We start from the raw sequence: 19,077 nt of genomic DNA, 5'->3' as shown, positions 1-19,077 counted from the left end.
GCTTATCTCTCCTCCCCATGTGTCCTAGAGGAAGCCAGGCTGAAGCAATGAATCCCATTCCTAACAACAGGAAAACCCAGAATTTGACTTAAAGGGGATGATTGATTGGAGAAAACAAACAAACAAACAAACAAACAAAAAAAAGACACCAAGTGATTGGGATTGGTGCCAAGTGGCTGCTGAAGTTCCATTTGTGGCTTGCTCAGGTGTGGCACTGCCCAGCTGCCTTCCGCTGCAGCTCCAGAGCTCCCAGAGCAGCACTGCTGGAGCTGCACCAGCAGTCTGGCTATGTGTGCTGCAGGTCACAGCAGCATCCCACAGATTCATTTTTATTTGGTTTTTTCTGAAGTTTTGTTCTGGAGAAGCATGTACAGCAGGTTTCAGCTCAAGGAAGAGCAGAGACTTCAGGTGTGAGCAGAGGGGTGGTGCAGGATATGTACAAGAGCTGGCTCAGTCTTAGTTAACCTTCCTCACACGTCAATGCTGTGACAGCAGATGTGATGTTGTTTTCCAGGGCATGATTTCAGGAGAACTGCAGGTTGTGTGGGAGGCATGCCCTTATACAATGACCTTCATACCTGTAAGCTCTCAAAATAATAATGCAGAAGTGTTCAAGAAGATGTCAAGTCAGTTACTGTGTAAACTTGTCTGAGGACCAGCTTCTGGGACTGGCATCTATCAGGGGGTGTGGAGAGGTAAAAACTGGAAGCATAATGAATTTGAGACTGAGGAAGATTTTTCTCCATGCCCTTGGAGAAGCTTTGACTAAAGGATTGGTAGTAGAATAGGTAAAAGAGGAGTAAAGTGCTGCATCCAGAAGAGCTTGGCTGCAGAATAGTGCCTTGAAGGGGATAATATGCAAGATTTTGGGGGTCCTGGATTTATGTAATTCTGAAATTCTTCTCTTGTGTATAGCAGATTGTCTTGCTTGTTTCTATAGTAACTTAAAGCTGTGTAGTTTTCCTTGTCTCAAAAAGCTGTTCCTGAGTGATGCTTTGGGATTTCTCTTCTATGCAATTGAATAATTTGGCCCTTAACTGTATAGGTTATCCTAATTCACCTAGAAAACCCTCCCTGCTATGAGGAGTGCAAGTGAGAAGCCTAAGAAGAGTTAGTTACCTGTAGGAAGTGACTTTTGCCAAAAAAAAAAAATGTAAGGAGATATTTTTCTAGCTTTTACTTTACAGTTCTGAGCATAGATAGCTATTATCTCAATTTAAAAATGGAGAAAGTCAAGGCATTGCTGGATGCCAATCTGGCTCTCCTAGAGTCAAACTGTTCACCTGCAGAACAAAAGACCCTGATCTCAGCTGTTGTCTTTCTGTAAGATGTCTTTAAAGTAATGAATAAAACAGTATATTCAGCACATCTGTACATGTTAGAAAGTTAAAAAGCAATGGAAGAACTTGGGGTGTTGTTTAAAAAGCCATATTTCTAAAATATCATGGTCTTTTCCTATTACATGAAAGGAATTGCTGTCCCAGATGGTTGGACACAAGGGGATTTGGTATAGAGCAGGATTTTGTGCCATGTATTGTCTTAGTAACCATGGTGCCATGCTGTCAAACCTTGCAGGAGAGTTTCCTAGACACTTTTCCAGTGATTGCTGTGAATCACTGACTCTTTTGTTGTTGTTGTTGTTTTGTGCATCTACTAGATCCAGAGAAGTACAAGTTCATGGTGCCAGTCTCATGAAAAATGAACTGCCCGGGTGATACTGGAAGTAGGGATATTTTTTTGCCAGAGCAGTCTGATTGCATTCAGAGAGCTGTGATGTTATAAGCAATTGAATTTAAGTTACTGGAATACTTCTAATTTCCAGCAGTCCTGGAGGCGTGGAAAGTGCTTTCTGCCTTGGATTTGCTGCATGCCAGGGCTTCTTTTCTCCAGCTGTCATTCTCAGAGAATCCACCTTCTCTTTGCCATCCGGTCTTTTTGGATTGAATTCTCTGTTTGTCACCAGCTCTTCTAAGCCTTCTGTATCTCCTCAGCTGAGATTTTTGTTCCTAGCCGTGCAGACAGAAGTGTACCTAAATTAGGCTTTAGTCCTCCTGGTTTGCAGCTCTAGCTCAGCATAAAGCTGTTTCTCTGTAAATTAGTTTTATCCTTTGTGGTGGAATTTTGCTACAATTCTGATGTTACCAGGATCATTTATTAGCCATTACCAGGAGAGGCATTAACTAATATGCAGGTATAATCTATTACAAAGGTGAATGTGTTCCCAGGTAAGGGAGAAAAAGGTTTCAGTTTCTTTAATGGGGTAAAAATCTCTGTAGCCAGGAATTCCTGACCCTTTGAATGGAATACTGAGGGAACATTCAGAAATTACTGGGATTGTGCAGAAGAAAGTTGTTTGATGTATTTCCATTTGAAGCAACTTCTATTTCATATTTTTTCCTCAGTGTTTTCTTCCATTTCTTCTGGACAGTACTGCAGGATGTCTTTGCTGCATTTCTTGCAAGGAATAACATCCCCAGAAATGCCACTTCTTTTTCCATGTGCGAGCTGTTTTCTTCCCTGATTGAGAGCCTTGGTGTGTAGGACCAGGCTCCTGGGCTCTGCTGCTTAAAGAATGGAAGAGGTTTTGGCCTTGGTTGCCATTGGTATAATGCTCCTTGTACCTGGCATGAGAACAGAGGGAAAGACTGGGAACAGGGAAATAGGTTTGACTAGACCTGTTGTTGCCATTTAAAGAAACTAAGCAGAAGGGGCTTGTCCAAAGTGGTTTCTTCCTTCCCTTTTACCAATCTCAATAACCATGGGCAGTGGAGAGGGAGAAATTTAAATTACCCAACAAATAGATAGGGAGTAAGTACTGACATCAAAGCTTCTATTCATGTGTTCTCCTCCTCCTTGCTTCTCTTAAATAATATATATTTTATACACAGCTTTTGGGCCTATTAATTGAGCTGGTTTTGGTAGGTTCAAAATGGGAATGTGGTGTTTTGAGGCTGGGCACTAAACCACAGAGCTGAGCTCACTGAATGGTGCCTGAAGTTTTATGGCCTTGGACTCCCTTCGCTTGCAGGCCTCCAGATGTGGAGCACAACCCACACTGGCATTCTTAGGATTTCTGTACTGTATGGACAGCATTCAGTAGGAAAAGCAGATTATTAATAGAATTTGAAGGAGGTGGGATCTTCACTGAAAGTCTCCCCTCCCAAGTTTCTTCCCAAGCTGCATAGGGCAACCTGCTGTGCTGGAAGCAGCGGTTTCCTGGCCTTGTGCAGCAATGGGGTATAACATTCTTTCCAGCATTTTTGTAAAACAAGGATAGAGAAAGAGGAATATTGACATCCAAAAACTTTTCCAGCCTTTTCCAACCTTGTGGGCCAAGCAAGGGGAGTCCCAGATTTTTGGAAGGCAAGAAAAAGCTTCACATTCTGTTCAGAAAGTAGCAGTGAGGAGAGGCAAACTTGTGATCTCTAGAGGGCAGATTTGGGAGCAAATACTGGGGGAGAGGGATATTTAAATCCTGGACTGCTCATATGCCTGAAAGGTGAGCTTGGGTTTGAATAAAAAGTTGTGCATCCAGGGGAAGCTCATTTTGCAGTATGGTCATTCCAAGTTTTAGCTGAGGAGTGGATTTTAAACCTTGTCCTTTGAAGGCACAAGCTTGCTTAATGCCAGCTAGTGCCCATCTCTCCACATTGCCAGTTCAGGATGGAATTGCTTGTGCTTCCATGTGACACTGGTATCTGCTGCTTGTTCAGCACACCTGGTGAAGAGCAGCATTGATCCCTCATGCCCACATGAGACTGTGCTTGGGATGCCAAGACCTGCTGGTCGCCAGTGAGCTCAGGTTCTACCTGTGCCATGCCTGCCCTGGAGTGTGGGAGTGGGGCCTAAGCTCCTGTTTTAAGGGCTGCTCTGGGGTTGAGCCCCATCAGGTGCACTGTTGGTAGCTGTAGAGTTAATTCTGTCATTTGGCAAGGCCCTCCTACTGCAGTAACTGCATTGCTCTTCATCCCCAGGGAGCTGGGCTGTTGTGGCTGTGTTACCTCCTGTCTGTGCCATCCTTCCTGCTAGGACAAGGGCCAGCCTCGTGTAAAGAGCCCCCTCTGAGAGTGGCTGATAGCCAGCAATCCCTTTAGAAAAGTCTGTGTGCTGTGAGAGTGTTGTGCTGCAGATCCCACTGTTACTAAATTTTACATTTCACCCTTGGCTTTTTGCCAGGTCCCATGGGGATGTTGGTTTCCAAGAAGCAGTTACAGAAAAGGAATAGTGGCTGCTCTTTGCTAGGGATCTATCAGGCAGTGCTCATCCTTCCCTGGGAGGAGAGGGAAGCAGCTCTGAAAGGAAGGATCACTTGTTAGGCTCAAATCCTCCTAACCAAGACTCCACAGCAGCAGGGATGCTTTGTGGTACTCGATTAAAATAGTCCTTGTGGGAGCACTTCAGGTCCTGAGACTCTCCCTGCCTTTGCTCCCATGACCTTTTGTACCTCTCTGAGGCAGAACAGTGTGTGCATGGCTTCAAGCTAACTTCAGGTTTAGTCCCAGACTAAATCTCCAGGCTTGGGAAGAGGGACCTGGCAGCTGAAGGTCCTGCCATGACTAGCAGAGAACAGGGACAGTGACTGAGGAGCCAAGTCCTCTGGTTGACACGCAGGTTATGTGATGTCCAGGGCATTGTAGTGCCACCCTTTGATGAGGCTCAGCTGTGCTTTTTGCTTTTGCTCTTCTGTTCCCCTCCCATTTGTCAGCATCAGGTGCTGGAGAACTGCCTTGTGACAGAGTTGAACAGAGTGTGGGTCCTTGTGCTCCTGCTGGAGAGGGATGCAGTAACCAAAGGCAAGAGCCCCATCTGCTTGGCATACACCTGAGCATTGGGTGCTTTAACCTCTGAGATGCAGTGGCTGGGCACAAGGGTATGCTGGCTTTACCTGCCAAGTCCTCACCTTGCTCACTGAGTTTGCCCTTCAGCTTCATGACAACTTTGTGTTTAGATTCATTAATACATGTGGATCAGCAGTGCAGGTGATTATGAAACTTGACTTTTTTTCCTGAGCTGTTACATTCAGGAGTAATATGCAAATGGAGTGAATTATGCTTGTTTTGTTTCTCTTCTTGTTCCCATCTGTTAAAAACCCTTAAACAAAAATCAAGTTATTCCATCGTCTTTCATCTCCACAAGGCTGCTCTTAGAAGACAGCGCTGCCTTTATAAAGTGCTGAGGTCCAGCCCATTTTTATTTTAGGATAGAAGAGGCATAGAGGCTTGTTACACTTCCTGCAGCTCCTGCTGTGTGTAGCCACTTGTGGTCCCCAAGCCCTGGGTTGCTGATGTGAAACTAACAACTTAAACGGTTGTGATTATTAACAGGAAGAAAGTGCCCGAGGATATTTGTCATCTCTTTTGTGTGAACTGTGTTTCTTCCATTACAACTTGATGTCATTCTCTGTGGCATCTTTAACACCTGCTGTTTTTATAGTCAGTACTCATTTGACTGAAAGCTGCTTGGCCAAGGATCTAGGCTAAAATCTGCTCAAATAGCTCGAGTCTAAGTCTTATTTTCATGAGTTACTTGGGCTTGTGTGGTACCAGTGTGGTCCCAGAAATTCCCCATTTTGACTTGCATTCCCAAGATTCCTTCTTATTTGTTTTTAATGTTTTTGGGATTAGAAGGAAAAGTTAATATTTGGGACAGAGAAGGAGCCTCTGGAAGGTGGTGATTGTTGTTTTATGGTAGTGATGTTGCGAACAGGGTTTGCATTGCCACATACAGCTTTTGAAATGAAATATGTGCCCACTGTGCTGGGTGGGTGCATTTTATGAGCTAGTATGGAATCTGGACTGGGGCATGCCCCCACTCCGAGGAAATAATCCCCAGGTTAAAGTTTATTTTTCTGGGGACTGTCTGTCAAACCCTGTTCTTGGGGCAAGATCAAACTTTCTACTTATGTGAGTGGGTGCTGTGCTTGAAATGATTGGCTGGCTAGTCCCATATGGAAACTTAGAAGTAGTGTGTCTGTCTTTCTGCTGTAGTAATATTGACAGGAATCTTGTCTAATCCTATTATTTCTTCAGTATTTCAAACCTATCAGAGTGTTTGAGTCTGTCAGACAGTGTAGTTGTTGTTTAAAATTGCTGCTGAAAATTAAAGGAAGCATTAATGCAGGAAACGTAGTGGTGTGCAGAGGTTTTGTAGAAAACAGTGACTGCGCTGTTGAACAGTATCTGCTCTGTGCAGCTTGCAGTCTGAAACGTCACAACTTCTATTTCAGGGCTGTGGCAAATTGCTTGAAGCTTTTTAGGGCTGGACCAAGCATCAACACAACACGTCTTCCAAGTTTCTGTAACAGTCCCAGTAAAGCAGTATCTAAATATAGTGCTGATGTACAAGTGTTCCTTTATTTTCCCCTGTTGTGTTTTACTTGCTTCTGGTTGTACTTGTGTTCCATTTAAAGATGATTAGGCTTTTTGCTGAAGTTTTCACTCAAAATATTTGACTGTCTGCAAACACGAGATGAAAGGCAAGAGATGAAAATAAATAAATACATTTCCTTTAAAAGGAATGAAGATTTGAGGCAGCTGTGCTGCATGGAGGAGTGCAGCCATCCTTCTGGGCGTGTGCTCCCCTACTGGCACAAACATTAGCTGTACATACAATTTACTCAGTTCAGAGCAAGTATCTGGACCTGGCTAATTTTTTCCCTTTCAAAATGGTGCAGTCAAGTAGGAAACCATGGCCTGGATCCTCTCCCTCTGACAGGGGGGCGTAACTGTGAGGATTTCTTCTGTTGACAAGTGATTGATCCCTCCCAGTAAGCAGTTTATCCCATCTAAGATTTTTGTTTGCTTCCGGACATACCTCTGGACTATAGAAGGAGTTTAGGTTGACATAATTTCTAAATCAATTCCTTGGGGGTAGGTGGGGTTAAAGTACCTTCCACTGCAATACAAGTTGCTGTAAATTTCTATATCCCACCTCTGTTAATATGAATTGAATGAGGCCAAAGAGTCATTTAGGTCTGTATTCTTTCTAAGGTGTCTGGTTAAGGTGCCAAGACCATATGTGTACTTGTAATGCATTTTGGCACCAAGTTCAGTTATCTCTTGCCCCAAATAAAGGACATTTGGAAGCTCAGTGTCTAGAAGATTTTGGATCTTGTCTCAAATATTTGAAGTTTTTCTCTTCATAGTTATAGGCTGCACTCCATAGAGCTTCTGTTTGTGTTTCTGTGTTTGTAGAACTGTTCTTCTCTCAAAGTACTGATTGCAGTGTCAGTTCATGCAGAACATGTCACAGCCAGGGTTTGCACAGGCCAGCTCCCTGCAGCACTCAGCCCAGCAAAGGGCTCAGGGCTCCCTGGCACAAGGGGAGCTGCTTCCCATCACCAGCTGCCCTCTGGGAGCTGCCCGGGCAGGGGTGTGGGTGCACTGGGGCTGGAGAGCTCCTGAAAACAGCCCCTGTTCCTGCTACTCCCACATACTTGCCTTTTTAATGCTTTGTTCTCTAGCAAAATGTTGCTTGTAAAGGGGGGAGGGAGGAGATCCCAGGCTATTATCTGCTAAGTAGGTCGTAATTCTGGTAAATAATTGATTTTTTTTTTTCAGGCTTGAAATCAGAAGCAGGTCTTAAGTGCCAGTGTCAGACCACTGTGATTATCACTCCTTCTGGAATTTCAGTGCTTCAGCTTGAAGGATAGTTTTCTGGCTCTTTTGGGAGGGGTGTGTCACTAGAAATAAAAGGAGAAAGTCATTCCAAAGCCATATGGAGAAAGCATTTCTTTTGCTGTGGTATTGGTTTTAAAGTTTTCTTGCTTTAAACTAGCTCCTTTGAAAATTCTCTGCTTCTGGCTTCTGTTATGCTCTGAAATAGCTGCTCAGACTCTTCACCTGTTTTTATTAAGCAGTGGAATTTGGAAATGCAAGTGTTAACAGTAGCAAGCATCATCATTGGCTGTGTCTGCTCTGTATGAGACTGTCCATGCTGTACTGCTTAATCTTTTAAAATCTTACCCTGCTGTGCAGGCTGCTTAGTAGGAGTCTGCTGTGGATTGCTGGGGTTCAGCCTGTATTTTAGCAGACCAAATCCTGTTCCCAAATAGCTGGGAAATAGCTGATCACTCTTCTTCTGTGGGGTGTAACTGTAAATGTGTGTGTGTTCATGTACAGACACTTGGTGTATGTGTTTTGTGGTTTTTAATTCTGGACAGAGATTCCTTAACAAGCTTTTTCACCTCAAGGGAAAGAGCTCTTGTGCAGGGATGTGGGGTGTGGAGACACACTCCCCTGGAACTCTGTTTATTTTGTGACTTGCCTGGGGGTGAGTCCTCCCTGGGCAATCCTTGGCTCCATCACCTGCAGTACAGCAATAGTGCAGAGGCTGCTCTGGGGCCTGCAGTGGACAGAGCTGCTTTCACAGGTAAGTCCTTCTCCTGCTTTGCCCTCTCCTGCACCAGCTGAGCTGAACTGCAGCCTCTGGCTGCCCTTGAAGAATGTGTGTGTGTGTGGCTGTCACAGCTGTTCGGGCAGCCAGGCTCTGCTCCTGCCTGGCTCTGTGTATCCTGCATATCCACAGCTCTCCTCAAGTGCTGGGGAGCTGTAAGAGCTCAGTTCTTGGCCTTGGTGCAAAGTTACTGAGTGAAACAGCTTTGTGACTTGCTGGGCATGAGAACACTCAGTCTGCTTTAGGAGCTCTGCTTGGTATCTACAAGTCTGGGTACAGAACAAAGCTCTTGGGGGACACCATAATCTACACAGGTTTTGTCTTGGTAGGGATTGATGTGGTCCTGTTTTCCTTTGGCTGGAATTTATTGGCATTTTAGTGCTTCCCATTGGCATGTCTTCAGAATAATTTTTGGCTCATTCATGCTGTGGGATGGCAGGGCTTAATGAAGTGCTGGTGTAACACATCTGTGTTACCAAAACAAGCTCCCTCTTATCCCATGTTTTAATAAAATCTGAACAGCAATGGATCTGTCAATGATACTGAAGTGTAAACCAGCATTGTTGGTGTCTGATGAAGCACACCATGAGCTCAGACTGAGAGGTCTTTCCTCTCATCTGCTTTTCAGCTTCTCAGAGAACTCTGGCACCACTGTGCTGCTTGTTCTTGAATTGTGTTTTTCTAAAATCATTCTTAATAATAATTGGAGGAGGACTTCCACTTCTAAAAGCAGGTTCCACACAGAAGCACACAGTTTGTGGAGAAGGTGGTGTGGCATGTCAGCTGAGAACTTCCTAACCCAGAGCAGACCTTGACCTTCATCTTAAACTAGTGGTTTCAAGGGGAAAGATACGGGGAGAAGATGGTGTTTATTAATGCTGATAGGAGGCTGTGTTCCACCTTCAGCATCTTTAATTAAAAGAAGTTCCTATAACTACCTTGCTATGATTATGAATGACACAAAAGTGTTTTTTCTTCTCCAGCCAGATGACAGGAAGGCACTGAGCTTGGGCAGCAGCTGTGTTCAGAAAGGGTTGTCAGTGGTGTAGGCAGAACCATCTGCCCAGAAAGGCATTTAGCTTGGGCTGCTTTTTCTAGGCCAAGATAGTAAATCAATAGCTTATTTTTGACAGTGTTACAAGTAAGATGTCAATGGGTAGGTTTACAGTGTAAACAGGAAGAGGGAGCTACCTTTATTGGCTTCTTAGTGTCCCAGATGCATTAGTGAGAAAACAAAAAACAATACTGAAAAAAAAAAAAAAGCCAAAACAACTAATCCTTGAAGATCTAGAAACACAACAGTGTTCTTATCAGACATTTTACTGTTTCTTTTAAATAGACTTTAATACCCCCCACTGCCTAGGGCTGACCCTCCCTTCCCTTCTCCCAGAACTGTCAGCTCAGTTAAACTCTTGTTTGAACAGGCCCTTTCCTCTCCACATGCCAGGACTGTTGGTCTGCTCTAGTTAAATACAGGAAAAGGTGTATATAGAAATGAGGAGGGGTTTTAAGAGATCATGGGGTGAGAATTGCTCCATTTTGTTTCAGTTAATTTTACAATCTACTTCTCTGGAGATTCCTGTTGCCAAATGTTTGAAATGACTGCAAAACTCTGAGACAACTCTGAAGAGCAAAATAGTAAATGTTATGCTGGTCATGGTTGGAATTTTCTTCCATTCATCTGGCAGATGACAGAGCCACCTTGGGTATGAGAGCAGCAGCACTCCCAGTGCAGTCAGTACATGCAGTTTCCACTTGGGCTTTGTTACTGCTGGTTTTTTTTAGAACTGAAACGAAGGCTGTAGTTTGAGCACAGCAGTAGTGCTGACCTGAGCAGTCACGTTTGCTGCATCCCACCTCTGTGTTCTCAGGCTGCTGCATTGTGTGGAGAGGATCAGTGAAATGGAATAGGAACTGCTCTGCCTTATCAAATAACACTCTTTCCAGTTATTTTTAGCTTAGCCAGCTCCTACTGTGGTCTGCCATGATCCCTACAAATGTGATTTAGGGGACAGTGGGTGGACATGGACAGGAACCTACTTACACAGGGGAAATTGCTCGAATCCTAAAAACTTTAGCCCTCATAATGAAGACCCTGCTTTTGTTGGGAAATACTTCTGACTTCCAGGTTCTTCTCCTTACAGCAGTGCATGGTTCGTTGTTGTTTACTTGTTTGGTTTTGCTCTTGGTGTTTTTTACCTTATTTTTCATGGAAACCTTTTCTCTCAGTCAGTTTGCACCTCTGATCTAGTCAATGCTAAAGCTCCTGGTGCCTTTGGCACAAAGCCACACATACTTCTGAATGTAGCTGCCTGTCCACGTATCTCAGTGCTAAAAAGTCTCTACGTGTGAACAACCAGGCCTAAAATTTGCTTTCTTCCTGTTGGACTTGAAGTAAATGAGGACAGCTAAGCTTGGTGCACAATCCCGAGTAATGAGTGGAAAACTGTGAAGGTGTTCCAATATGCTTTGGGGTTTCCTTTGCCAAGGACATCCAGTGGCCTGACTGCCAATATGAACTGAACATGGAAACCTTTCCAGCTTGCCTGAGAAAACATAGAACAGGAGAAGAATCTAAAGGCATAGATGTTGTAAGGAAAGAGATTCATTTTCTGCTCTCTCTAAGGCAGGAACCTGACGTATCAATCTGTGTTATGGGGTGTCATGTTGTGCCATTATCATTCAGTGGCAAACAGGAGGAGCAGTGAAAAAAGAAAAAAGGTAGCAGGAATTTCACTGCTTTGGGCCCTGGCCTGCACTGTGAGTGTTTGTGCTCTCTTCCTTGAGTGGGTGGTGGTACCTGTGCAATTCAGCTTTGACCAAATTTCTCTGTCTTTACCTGTAGGCAAGATATCTGCAGCCAGTCATGCTGGGAACATCCCTTCTTCATGTATGTGTGTGTTTGCTGTTTAGGGCTCTAAGTGGGGCCCATTAAACCTTGTAAGTGCCTGGGAGGACGTGCAGCAGCCCCTGGGACATAGGCACTGTCAGCTGTCACAGGAACATGCTCAAGGCTTGCCTTCTTCAGTGGCAATGGGTGTGACTTTGTCTCCTAATGTCAGTCACGCCCCACTGCTTGTAGTATATCCTAGAATTTACAAATGGCTGTGGAGACACCCTGTATTTGAAAGGCCACATCTAAACGTGTAACCTGTTATCCACCTAATCACAGCTGTTATCAGCTGGACTCCCCTGTCTGGTTTGTGCTGTGCAGTGGTTGTGCTTCCCTCCCAGTATTTCAGTTGGATTGAAGCTGCTCGAAGTGTCAGATGTCTTGGAGAGGTGGGAATGTACACCTCTGCTGCTGCTGCCCGCTGTGCTGTGCCTGGTGCAGGCCTGGCTGGGTGTGAGGTGTGTGTGACTCCTCAGCGTGCAGCGCTCCGGGGCTGCTGACCGGACTTGTCAGGAGTCAAGATGAGCAGCAGGGAAGTTGTGCTGGCAGAAGGGACATCCTTGGAATTTGCATGCTACAGAGCAGTTGTGTCTGGACTCTGCTGGATAATCAGGTTAGCTTCCTGGATTTTTCTAATGACTCTCAGTAGCTGTAGTGAGCAGCTGCTTCTGTCCTGTGGGAGGATGCCTTAGGTTTCCCTGAGGTGGAGAATGGCCTCAGTAGTCCCAGCTTTCACATAATGGGTGGATCATGGAACCTCTTCTGCATGGGCATTAGATCTGCGTGGATGTTTAATCTGTCCCCACAAATACACCAATGACAGCAAATGCAGCATGTTTTAGTAGCAGGCTGCTACAAACAGATCAGACCTGTCCTCTACTCTCTGCATGAACTTTTCATGGAATATATGGGCAGATTAAAGAACTCTGATCTTTTTTAGATGTTTAATGATCTGAGTTTGACACACCTAAAAGATTAAAAGTGGACTGCAGTTAATTCATCTCCTAAAGACTTAAAGGCGCTGTCTGCTATGAGGATAAAGCTCATCTGTGGTAGAGACAGAAGTTTCTTGGAGGCTGGTTAACATCCATGGCCTGGGATCCCCCCGGGGGAGGGAGGGTGGAGAGAACCACCAGCTGTCTTCTTGCTGCTTCCATATGCAAGGTACATTGCTTTCTCCTCCTTCCATCTCAAAAATAAGAAGCAGTTCCCAATCTGCACATACACACTTGACTCACATGTGAGTCTTACCCTTCCTTAGCAGACATCGAAGCATTGTGTAAAATTCACATGTCACAGGTCTTGATCCTGCAGCCTCTTCACATGGTTGGGAGATTACTTACTGGAATGAGAGAGCAGAGGGTGCAAACCTGAAATGGATGTTGGTGGGAAAATCTGCTGAAATTTTGGATTCACAAACTCCTTTTTTGCATGCTGCATAAGCTGCAGTTGTCATTCCAGTGTTCAGCAATGTATTTAGAAACCTCCCTTCCTGGGGTGCTGTTTCCCTTTTGTTCTTTCACATCTCCTGCAGAAGGGACAGTGCAGCCTATGTGAAGCTGCTTGGTTAATTCTGGGTTTGAGCTGATGGCTCTTTCCTGGCGTGAGCTGTGTTGTGTTTCACTGCAGCCCATGCTCCCAGTGAGCTTCTTCAGCAGTGTGAGGGATCATCCTCTGGACATTTGCAGTGATGGGGTGCCTGGTAGGAGTCTGTCAGCACTGATAACTGGCTTTGCTTCGTGTGCCTAAAGGAGAAACTTGGTCTGAGGCCATAGGCAGGCTTGGAGCTAGCTGGTTTTGGATGGTTTTGTCTTTGATTTTACCTCATACTGAAGAATGAGTTTGCAAATTAATGGGACTTTTTGTTGCTAAATGAATTGGTTTTGTACATGAGGGGGGGCTTCAGGGTTCACTGAACATCCTTACATGTAGGTGTACTGTCTTTATATAGAGAAGAGATAGAAGGGATGAAGAAAATAGTTTGTTTTGAATCTGTTTAACATCCTAGCAGAGCCTTTTCTTCGTCCATACAAGAAAAATAAAGTTTTAGGGATTTGACATGGCAAACATATCTGCTCTTTTTCTTTTGATACTTGAGCTTTGTGTCCTGGGGGACAGGCTCCTGGTATAGCTAAACACCATAATTATCATTTGTAGATCTCAGTTTTGTGTAAAATTGTATATATCGAGTGTGCTATTTCCTGGGTTTGGAGATGATGATTCAGGATATGTCAGAGAAATAAGTAAGATATTTAGCTTTCCATAGCTTAGTTGTTATATCTTTTAGAGAATGGTGCTGTATTCCCCAGGCAACTGAATTCACAGCCCATGCACACTGATGTACTTGACGTGTGCTCAGCACTGGGCCTGAATCCCTGATCCTTCTCCAAGTAGCCTGGCCAGCACTAAGAAATAAAATGACATGTTTCTGTATTGTTTATCACCAAGTAAACAGTGATATGCAAAAGCTGGAGCTAAGGTTGGAAGGCACATTAGTAACTTAAAGGTTACAAAGGAAAAACAAAAATAGAAGGGGTGTTGCATTCCAGTAACTTATCCCTAAAGCAGCCACGTGTAAATCCCAGGAATTGAGAGCTTCAGCCTGAAGGAAAATGAAGCAATGTTTTGCTTCAGTTGCAGAAGCTTTTTTTAAGTGTACCCACCCCATATCTACTGTGTGTGTATCCTTCCAGTTTGGATTTCTGAGCCATGAACTAGATCACAGAGCTGATCCAGCTTAGAAGGGAAGCGTCAAAGATATTTTTCTTTGAGCTGGCTGAGTTCTTTATCTGGACCACAGGCATCTGTGGGGTTGCAGAACTAAGGGGATAAGAGGGGAAAGGGCAGCGAAGTGGTTTATGGCTTGGTGGGGGAAGCCTAAAACCCTATTGCTGCCAAGACAATGCATTGTCAAACTATGGCCTCACACATTCCCTGACACAGAAACACGAGGGTGCAAACTGCCTTAGCTCTGTTCTGCTCTGCAGCTGTGGGCATGTTTTTGGAGTGAGTGTAGACATTACAAACTTGTGCTAGCCATGGTACCATTCACAAAGAAGCCACAGTGATGTGGGGCTTTGGCAGGATGTACAGCTCCCTTCCCCCTCCAGGATTCTAGGTATTTACTTAGGCAGGCAGGTCTGAGCTGCTGTGGCTTCACTGCTCTTTTAGCAGGATTAGCTGGAGCACAGCTCGCTTGGAATCTTCTCTGCATGCTGCTGTTAAGCCTCTCAAGCAGCTATGGATGTTGTGCTGCTGTGAAAGTATGACATGTGCATTTCGACCATTGTGTGGCTGTGGATTAGATGCAGATTATCTTTCTTTTTACTTAGAAGTTAATTTCTTTTACCCTTCCTGCTTTTGCATTAGGTCTATGATTTCATATTTCCAAAGAATGAATGTGGCACCCAGCAGGAAGGGTGTAGGCAACAGGGCAAGGGAGCAGTGTTGCTGTGCTCTCTCTGAGTGCCAGTGAATTTGTAAGTGTGAATTTGTTAGATTCTTCCTTACCCCCCAGCCAGGTGAAATTTGAAGCAATGAGGGAGGGAAGCAGTTTAGAAGAGGGGGAGGCACAAGGTCACAGAGAAAAGGAATATTATGTTTGTGAAAAACAAAAGAGAATGAAAATGGGACAGAGATGGAAAACAAGATGAGAGGATAGAAGCAGTAACTGAGGAGGGAAATGCTAGAGCAGACTCCTATAAGCTGAAGCAAAACAAGGCCAGGCTGTTGCTGTCAGAACCAAAGGTGGAAGTAAATACTGGAGCGTTTTTTTGTAGACTGGGTGAATTAATGATGAGCCTTTGTAGCCCCAGGCGGTTCACAGTGCAGGAGAGTGGTACTGTAAGAGAATGTCAGAGGGCCAGGGGTAGAAATAGCTCCTGTTGTGAGCTGAGAGGGCTCATTTCTGCAAGTCACAGCTGCTGCTCTTCTCTGTGGGATGGGATCTCTTGCAGGTTACTCAAAGAGGAGAAAGGGCTGTGCCCGGCAGTGAGATGAGAAGCAGAGCACACATGGAGCCGTCTCCTCGGTGTCTCTCTCAGGTGCTCTCTTAGCACACCGTGATGGAGCCCATCAGCCTCTTTGCCTGCCCTTTTTCTTGTCAGCAGTTACCTGTTGTTGCTGTCCTTCATCTTCCTTTGGCCTTGATGGCAAAGTTATTGATAGCAACTCTGAGCCTGGCTGGCCCTAAAATGAGAATAAAAACCCTCTTAATGCTCACCTTAACAGAGCCACTGGCTGAGAACCTGAGTGCTGTTGCTTGAGCCCATGTGCTGTCTCCACTTGCCACCGAGAGCAGCTGCAGGTGTCAGAGCAGGTGAGCTCCTGGCTCTGATCTCTGCTCTGGTGCCTTGCTCCCAGGTGGAGCTGAGCAGCCTGTGAGCATTGTGCTGGCTGAGGAGATGTGAATAACCCAGTTTCCCTGGCAACAGCGGGCTCTTTCATCACAGAGACACAAGGCTACCTCTGTTCCTGGTGCTCAGGCTTGCGTAGCGGATCTGGCTATGGCAGTACTTTGCTTTTCTGGGAAAAAAAGGCAAATAAAAGCAAGAAGGTCTTTCTGCCTTTGAGATAATTAAAATCTCCATAGGTAGATTTCAGTGCTGCATTCAGCAGTAATAGAAAGAAGGATAATAACTACTTCTAAGCTTTTTAATGTGTGAAGAATCCTTGGAGGATACAGAAATAAAGTTTTAAATTCTGTATGGGGCTTTATGAACAGATCTCCTAGCAGTCTATGACACTGATAGATTTGCAAGATGACTTATTTTCTTTTTTATGGCTAGAGAGACAAAGTGATTCAAAGGTAGACTGAATCTTGTTGCAACGCTAGGAATAAATATCCCTCTGAGCCGATCCTCCAGCTCGCATTTTCCCTCCAGTTTCAGGTAAAGGTTTTCCTGTGCAGTAGGAGACAGAACATGTTATGGGAGGTAGAAGTGTGAAGCTGTTTTTTAGCTGGAGAAAGTGAGGAAAGTGGAAATACTGTTACTCACTGCAAGCCTTTCTGCTAATGTATTTTAGTCTGCATTTACTCCCCCACTAACAAAAGTGGAGCAAACTATTCATTTTGAGAGTGAGCACTGGGAGTGAAAAATATATTCCTGCCTTAATTTCCACACAGCAACTTGGTCTTGTTACTGCAGGAGTGCAGAGAAATGGGTTTGGGTAAGAATAGTTTGAAGAAACTCGGGAGTGTGGAGAAATCCGTTTGGGTAAGAATAGTTTGAAGAAACTCCTGCAGGCAAAAGGAACCCTTCCTTGAGTGGGCTTGAGGCCAGCAGAAGTGCCCAGTACTGATGTTCCTCCTTGGATAGCACCTGTGTTCAATGATCAGTGATGTATCACAGGATTCTTGGGTTAGAAAGTTCCTGTTTTCAGCAACTCCCATTCAAGCTGCTGTTTAGCAAATCAACTTATATGGTGTTTTCTGAATGGTTGTGGACTCTGGAAACCTCTAACACCTGGACCAAAGTTCCTTCCAAAGAACAGATACCACCTTCCCTCTTGTTGCTGTGATTGTGCACAGTCTAACAAGAGCTCTGAGAGTTTGAGCACAAGGTAATAACTCGAGCAGGTGGGTGACATAAAACTCACTGAGTTTGTTAAAATAATATTGCCACAGTCCTTCAGCAGCCTCAAGGCCTTGTACCAGGCTGTTACTTAGCTGGGTGGCATTTGGAACAAGCTGAGACAGAGGCTCACATCTACAGTGAGTTTATTGTTGGGTTTTCAGTATATTGTTTGTGTAAATTCCCCGGACCAGCTCTCCCTCCTGAAAAAGCCACATAGATCAAGTTTTATTCTGTTCCACATAAAGTTCACATCTTTTACTGAAATGAGTCATACTTTAACTGAGTTTACTGTGAGGGAGGAAAGTGGGCTTTAAAATGTTACTCCTCCACCCTGCCTTAGTGATGTATAACAGGATTATTAGTATGCTTGGCAGCAGCTGCTTATTATTTTAACAGAACCTGGATATTTGTGAAAACAAGAAATAGCTTCTGCTTGTATTTAAGTGTAACTGTTTTTCCTTTTTTGATGGCTTTGTCTTCCAAAGGCTCACTGGCTTCTGTGAAGGCGGATCTGGCTTATCTCCTTGGGGATATTTTTCAGTTTGGGAAGAAGGGTGGCATTCTGTGACGTGTGGCTGAAAGAGGAGGAACAGCTCTGCAGTTTTGTGGACAGTGGCCCATGCATGGCTGTTACTGTCACACCCGGGACACTGCTGGGCATTGCCAGGTGAAAGAGCTTCACAGGCCCATGGAGACTGTGGTGCAGTGTCACTGTGTAGACACCAAATTTGGCTCCTTTGTGTATATTTCTTTGTGCAGAGAGATGAAAAGCCTTTTAACTTATGGCAGAAGGAGCTGCTTTGTTACAGATTTTTGCATTTTCTCTGTACACAGCAAGTAAAGATGGCACAACCAGTTTTGCTATTCATTTTTCCTGCAGAAGTTAATTGCTGTCTCATGCAGTAATGGTTAGCTTGACTCCTCATACCACTATTCTTTCCTGCTTGTGTTCTGGATTGTTGTTTTAGGGCCTTCTGCGGGAGGGGAGACAGGATGTATAGAAGGGAGCAGTGTGGTGGTTTGTTTATTTGTTTAAGGGGTTAAGTTCAAAATAGGAGGAGGGGCAGTCAACAGAAGAGGACCTTTTAGGATTTTATTTTTGCCACTAGGTTGGTTCACTTGACATGTAGGACCTCTCTTTCCTACTCTTCTTGTTGCTGAGAGGTATGGAGAGAATTACAGTTCTCCCCTGAGTTATGTATTACCTATCTTACCTAAACTGGCAGGGGCATCATCTGCTCTTGATGGGCAGAAAACCCAGAGTCTGTTACCCAGGAGCTTCCTAAACTCAGACTGGTAACTTTTATGGAGCCAGCAAAAGCATTTATTTTGGTGCTAATGCTTTTGAAGGAAGATGTGAGGGAAAGAGCTGTAATTAAATGACCACTAATGCAAGAAAGGACTTTGCCTTTTAGGCCTTAGAATAAGTGAAATGAACTTTTGGTGACAACATGAATTTAATTACATTTACTCCTCTCCTTGATGTGTGTTTGACTTTGGGTTTCCTGATAACTGACCCCAGCAGCTGGGGGGCCGTGCCCGTGTTGCCCAGCCTGTGCAGGCTGAGCAGAGCCATAGTATAACAGGAGAGCCCCGATGGGAAACGATGATGTCTAGCTCCAGATCAGAAGGCTGAAGGATCTGCTTTATTAAAACTATACTATATTATATTAATATACTGCTTAAAGAGATACTATCTTATTCTACATACTTACTTCTTACTTACGTATCTAACTAACAAAAAAACTTGTGACTCTGCTGAGAGCCCGAGCCACAGCTGGATCCCATTGGTCACTGAACCCAAACAACCTTCACCAGAATCCAACCAGCAATCACTGCAGGTAAACAATCTCCGCACCACATTCCACATAGGGAAAGCAAAGGAGCAGAGATGAAGATTTTCTTTTCTCTGTGCTTCTCCTGAGCGCCAGAATTCTGTCTGTGTGTCCAGAGAGCGTGCGTGTCACCAGAGCCTGTGCTGTGCTTTGCAGATGCCCCGTTCCGGGGCACCCCGCCCGGCTACGCGTACGATGCTGACCGCGCCGAGGAGCAGCAGCGGCACCATGACATGATGCCCTACATCGACGACTCGCCGTCCTCCTCCCCACACCTCAGCTCCAAGAGCCGCGGCAGCCGCGACACGCTGTCCTCGGGGTCCCTGGAATCCACCAAATCGGTGAGTCCCTCCCTGCTCCAGCACAGCCTTGCAGCATT

At 44.8% G+C, this 19,077-nt stretch overlaps 1 protein-coding gene across 1 annotated transcript in view; it reads left to right on the top strand.

Moving 5' to 3' along the window:
• BCR (BCR activator of RhoGEF and GTPase) overlaps window positions 1-19,077 on the top strand; it is a 99,147-nt gene that overhangs the window by 28,737 nt on the left and 51,333 nt on the right. Inside the window, exon 2 of the mRNA XM_012578131.5 lies at window positions 18,855-19,039. Coding sequence (XP_012433585.4) covers window positions 18,855-19,039 — 185 coding nt within the window. The remainder of the gene's footprint in view (window positions 1-18,854; window positions 19,040-19,077) is intronic.

This window comes from Taeniopygia guttata, chromosome 15 (genome assembly GCF_048771995.1).
Source record: "Taeniopygia guttata chromosome 15, bTaeGut7.mat, whole genome shotgun sequence".
NCBI classification, from domain to species: Eukaryota; Metazoa; Chordata; class Aves; order Passeriformes; family Estrildidae; genus Taeniopygia; species Taeniopygia guttata.
Note: the sequence above shows the minus strand (reverse complement) of the source record. Positions and strands in the feature narration are given on the sequence as shown.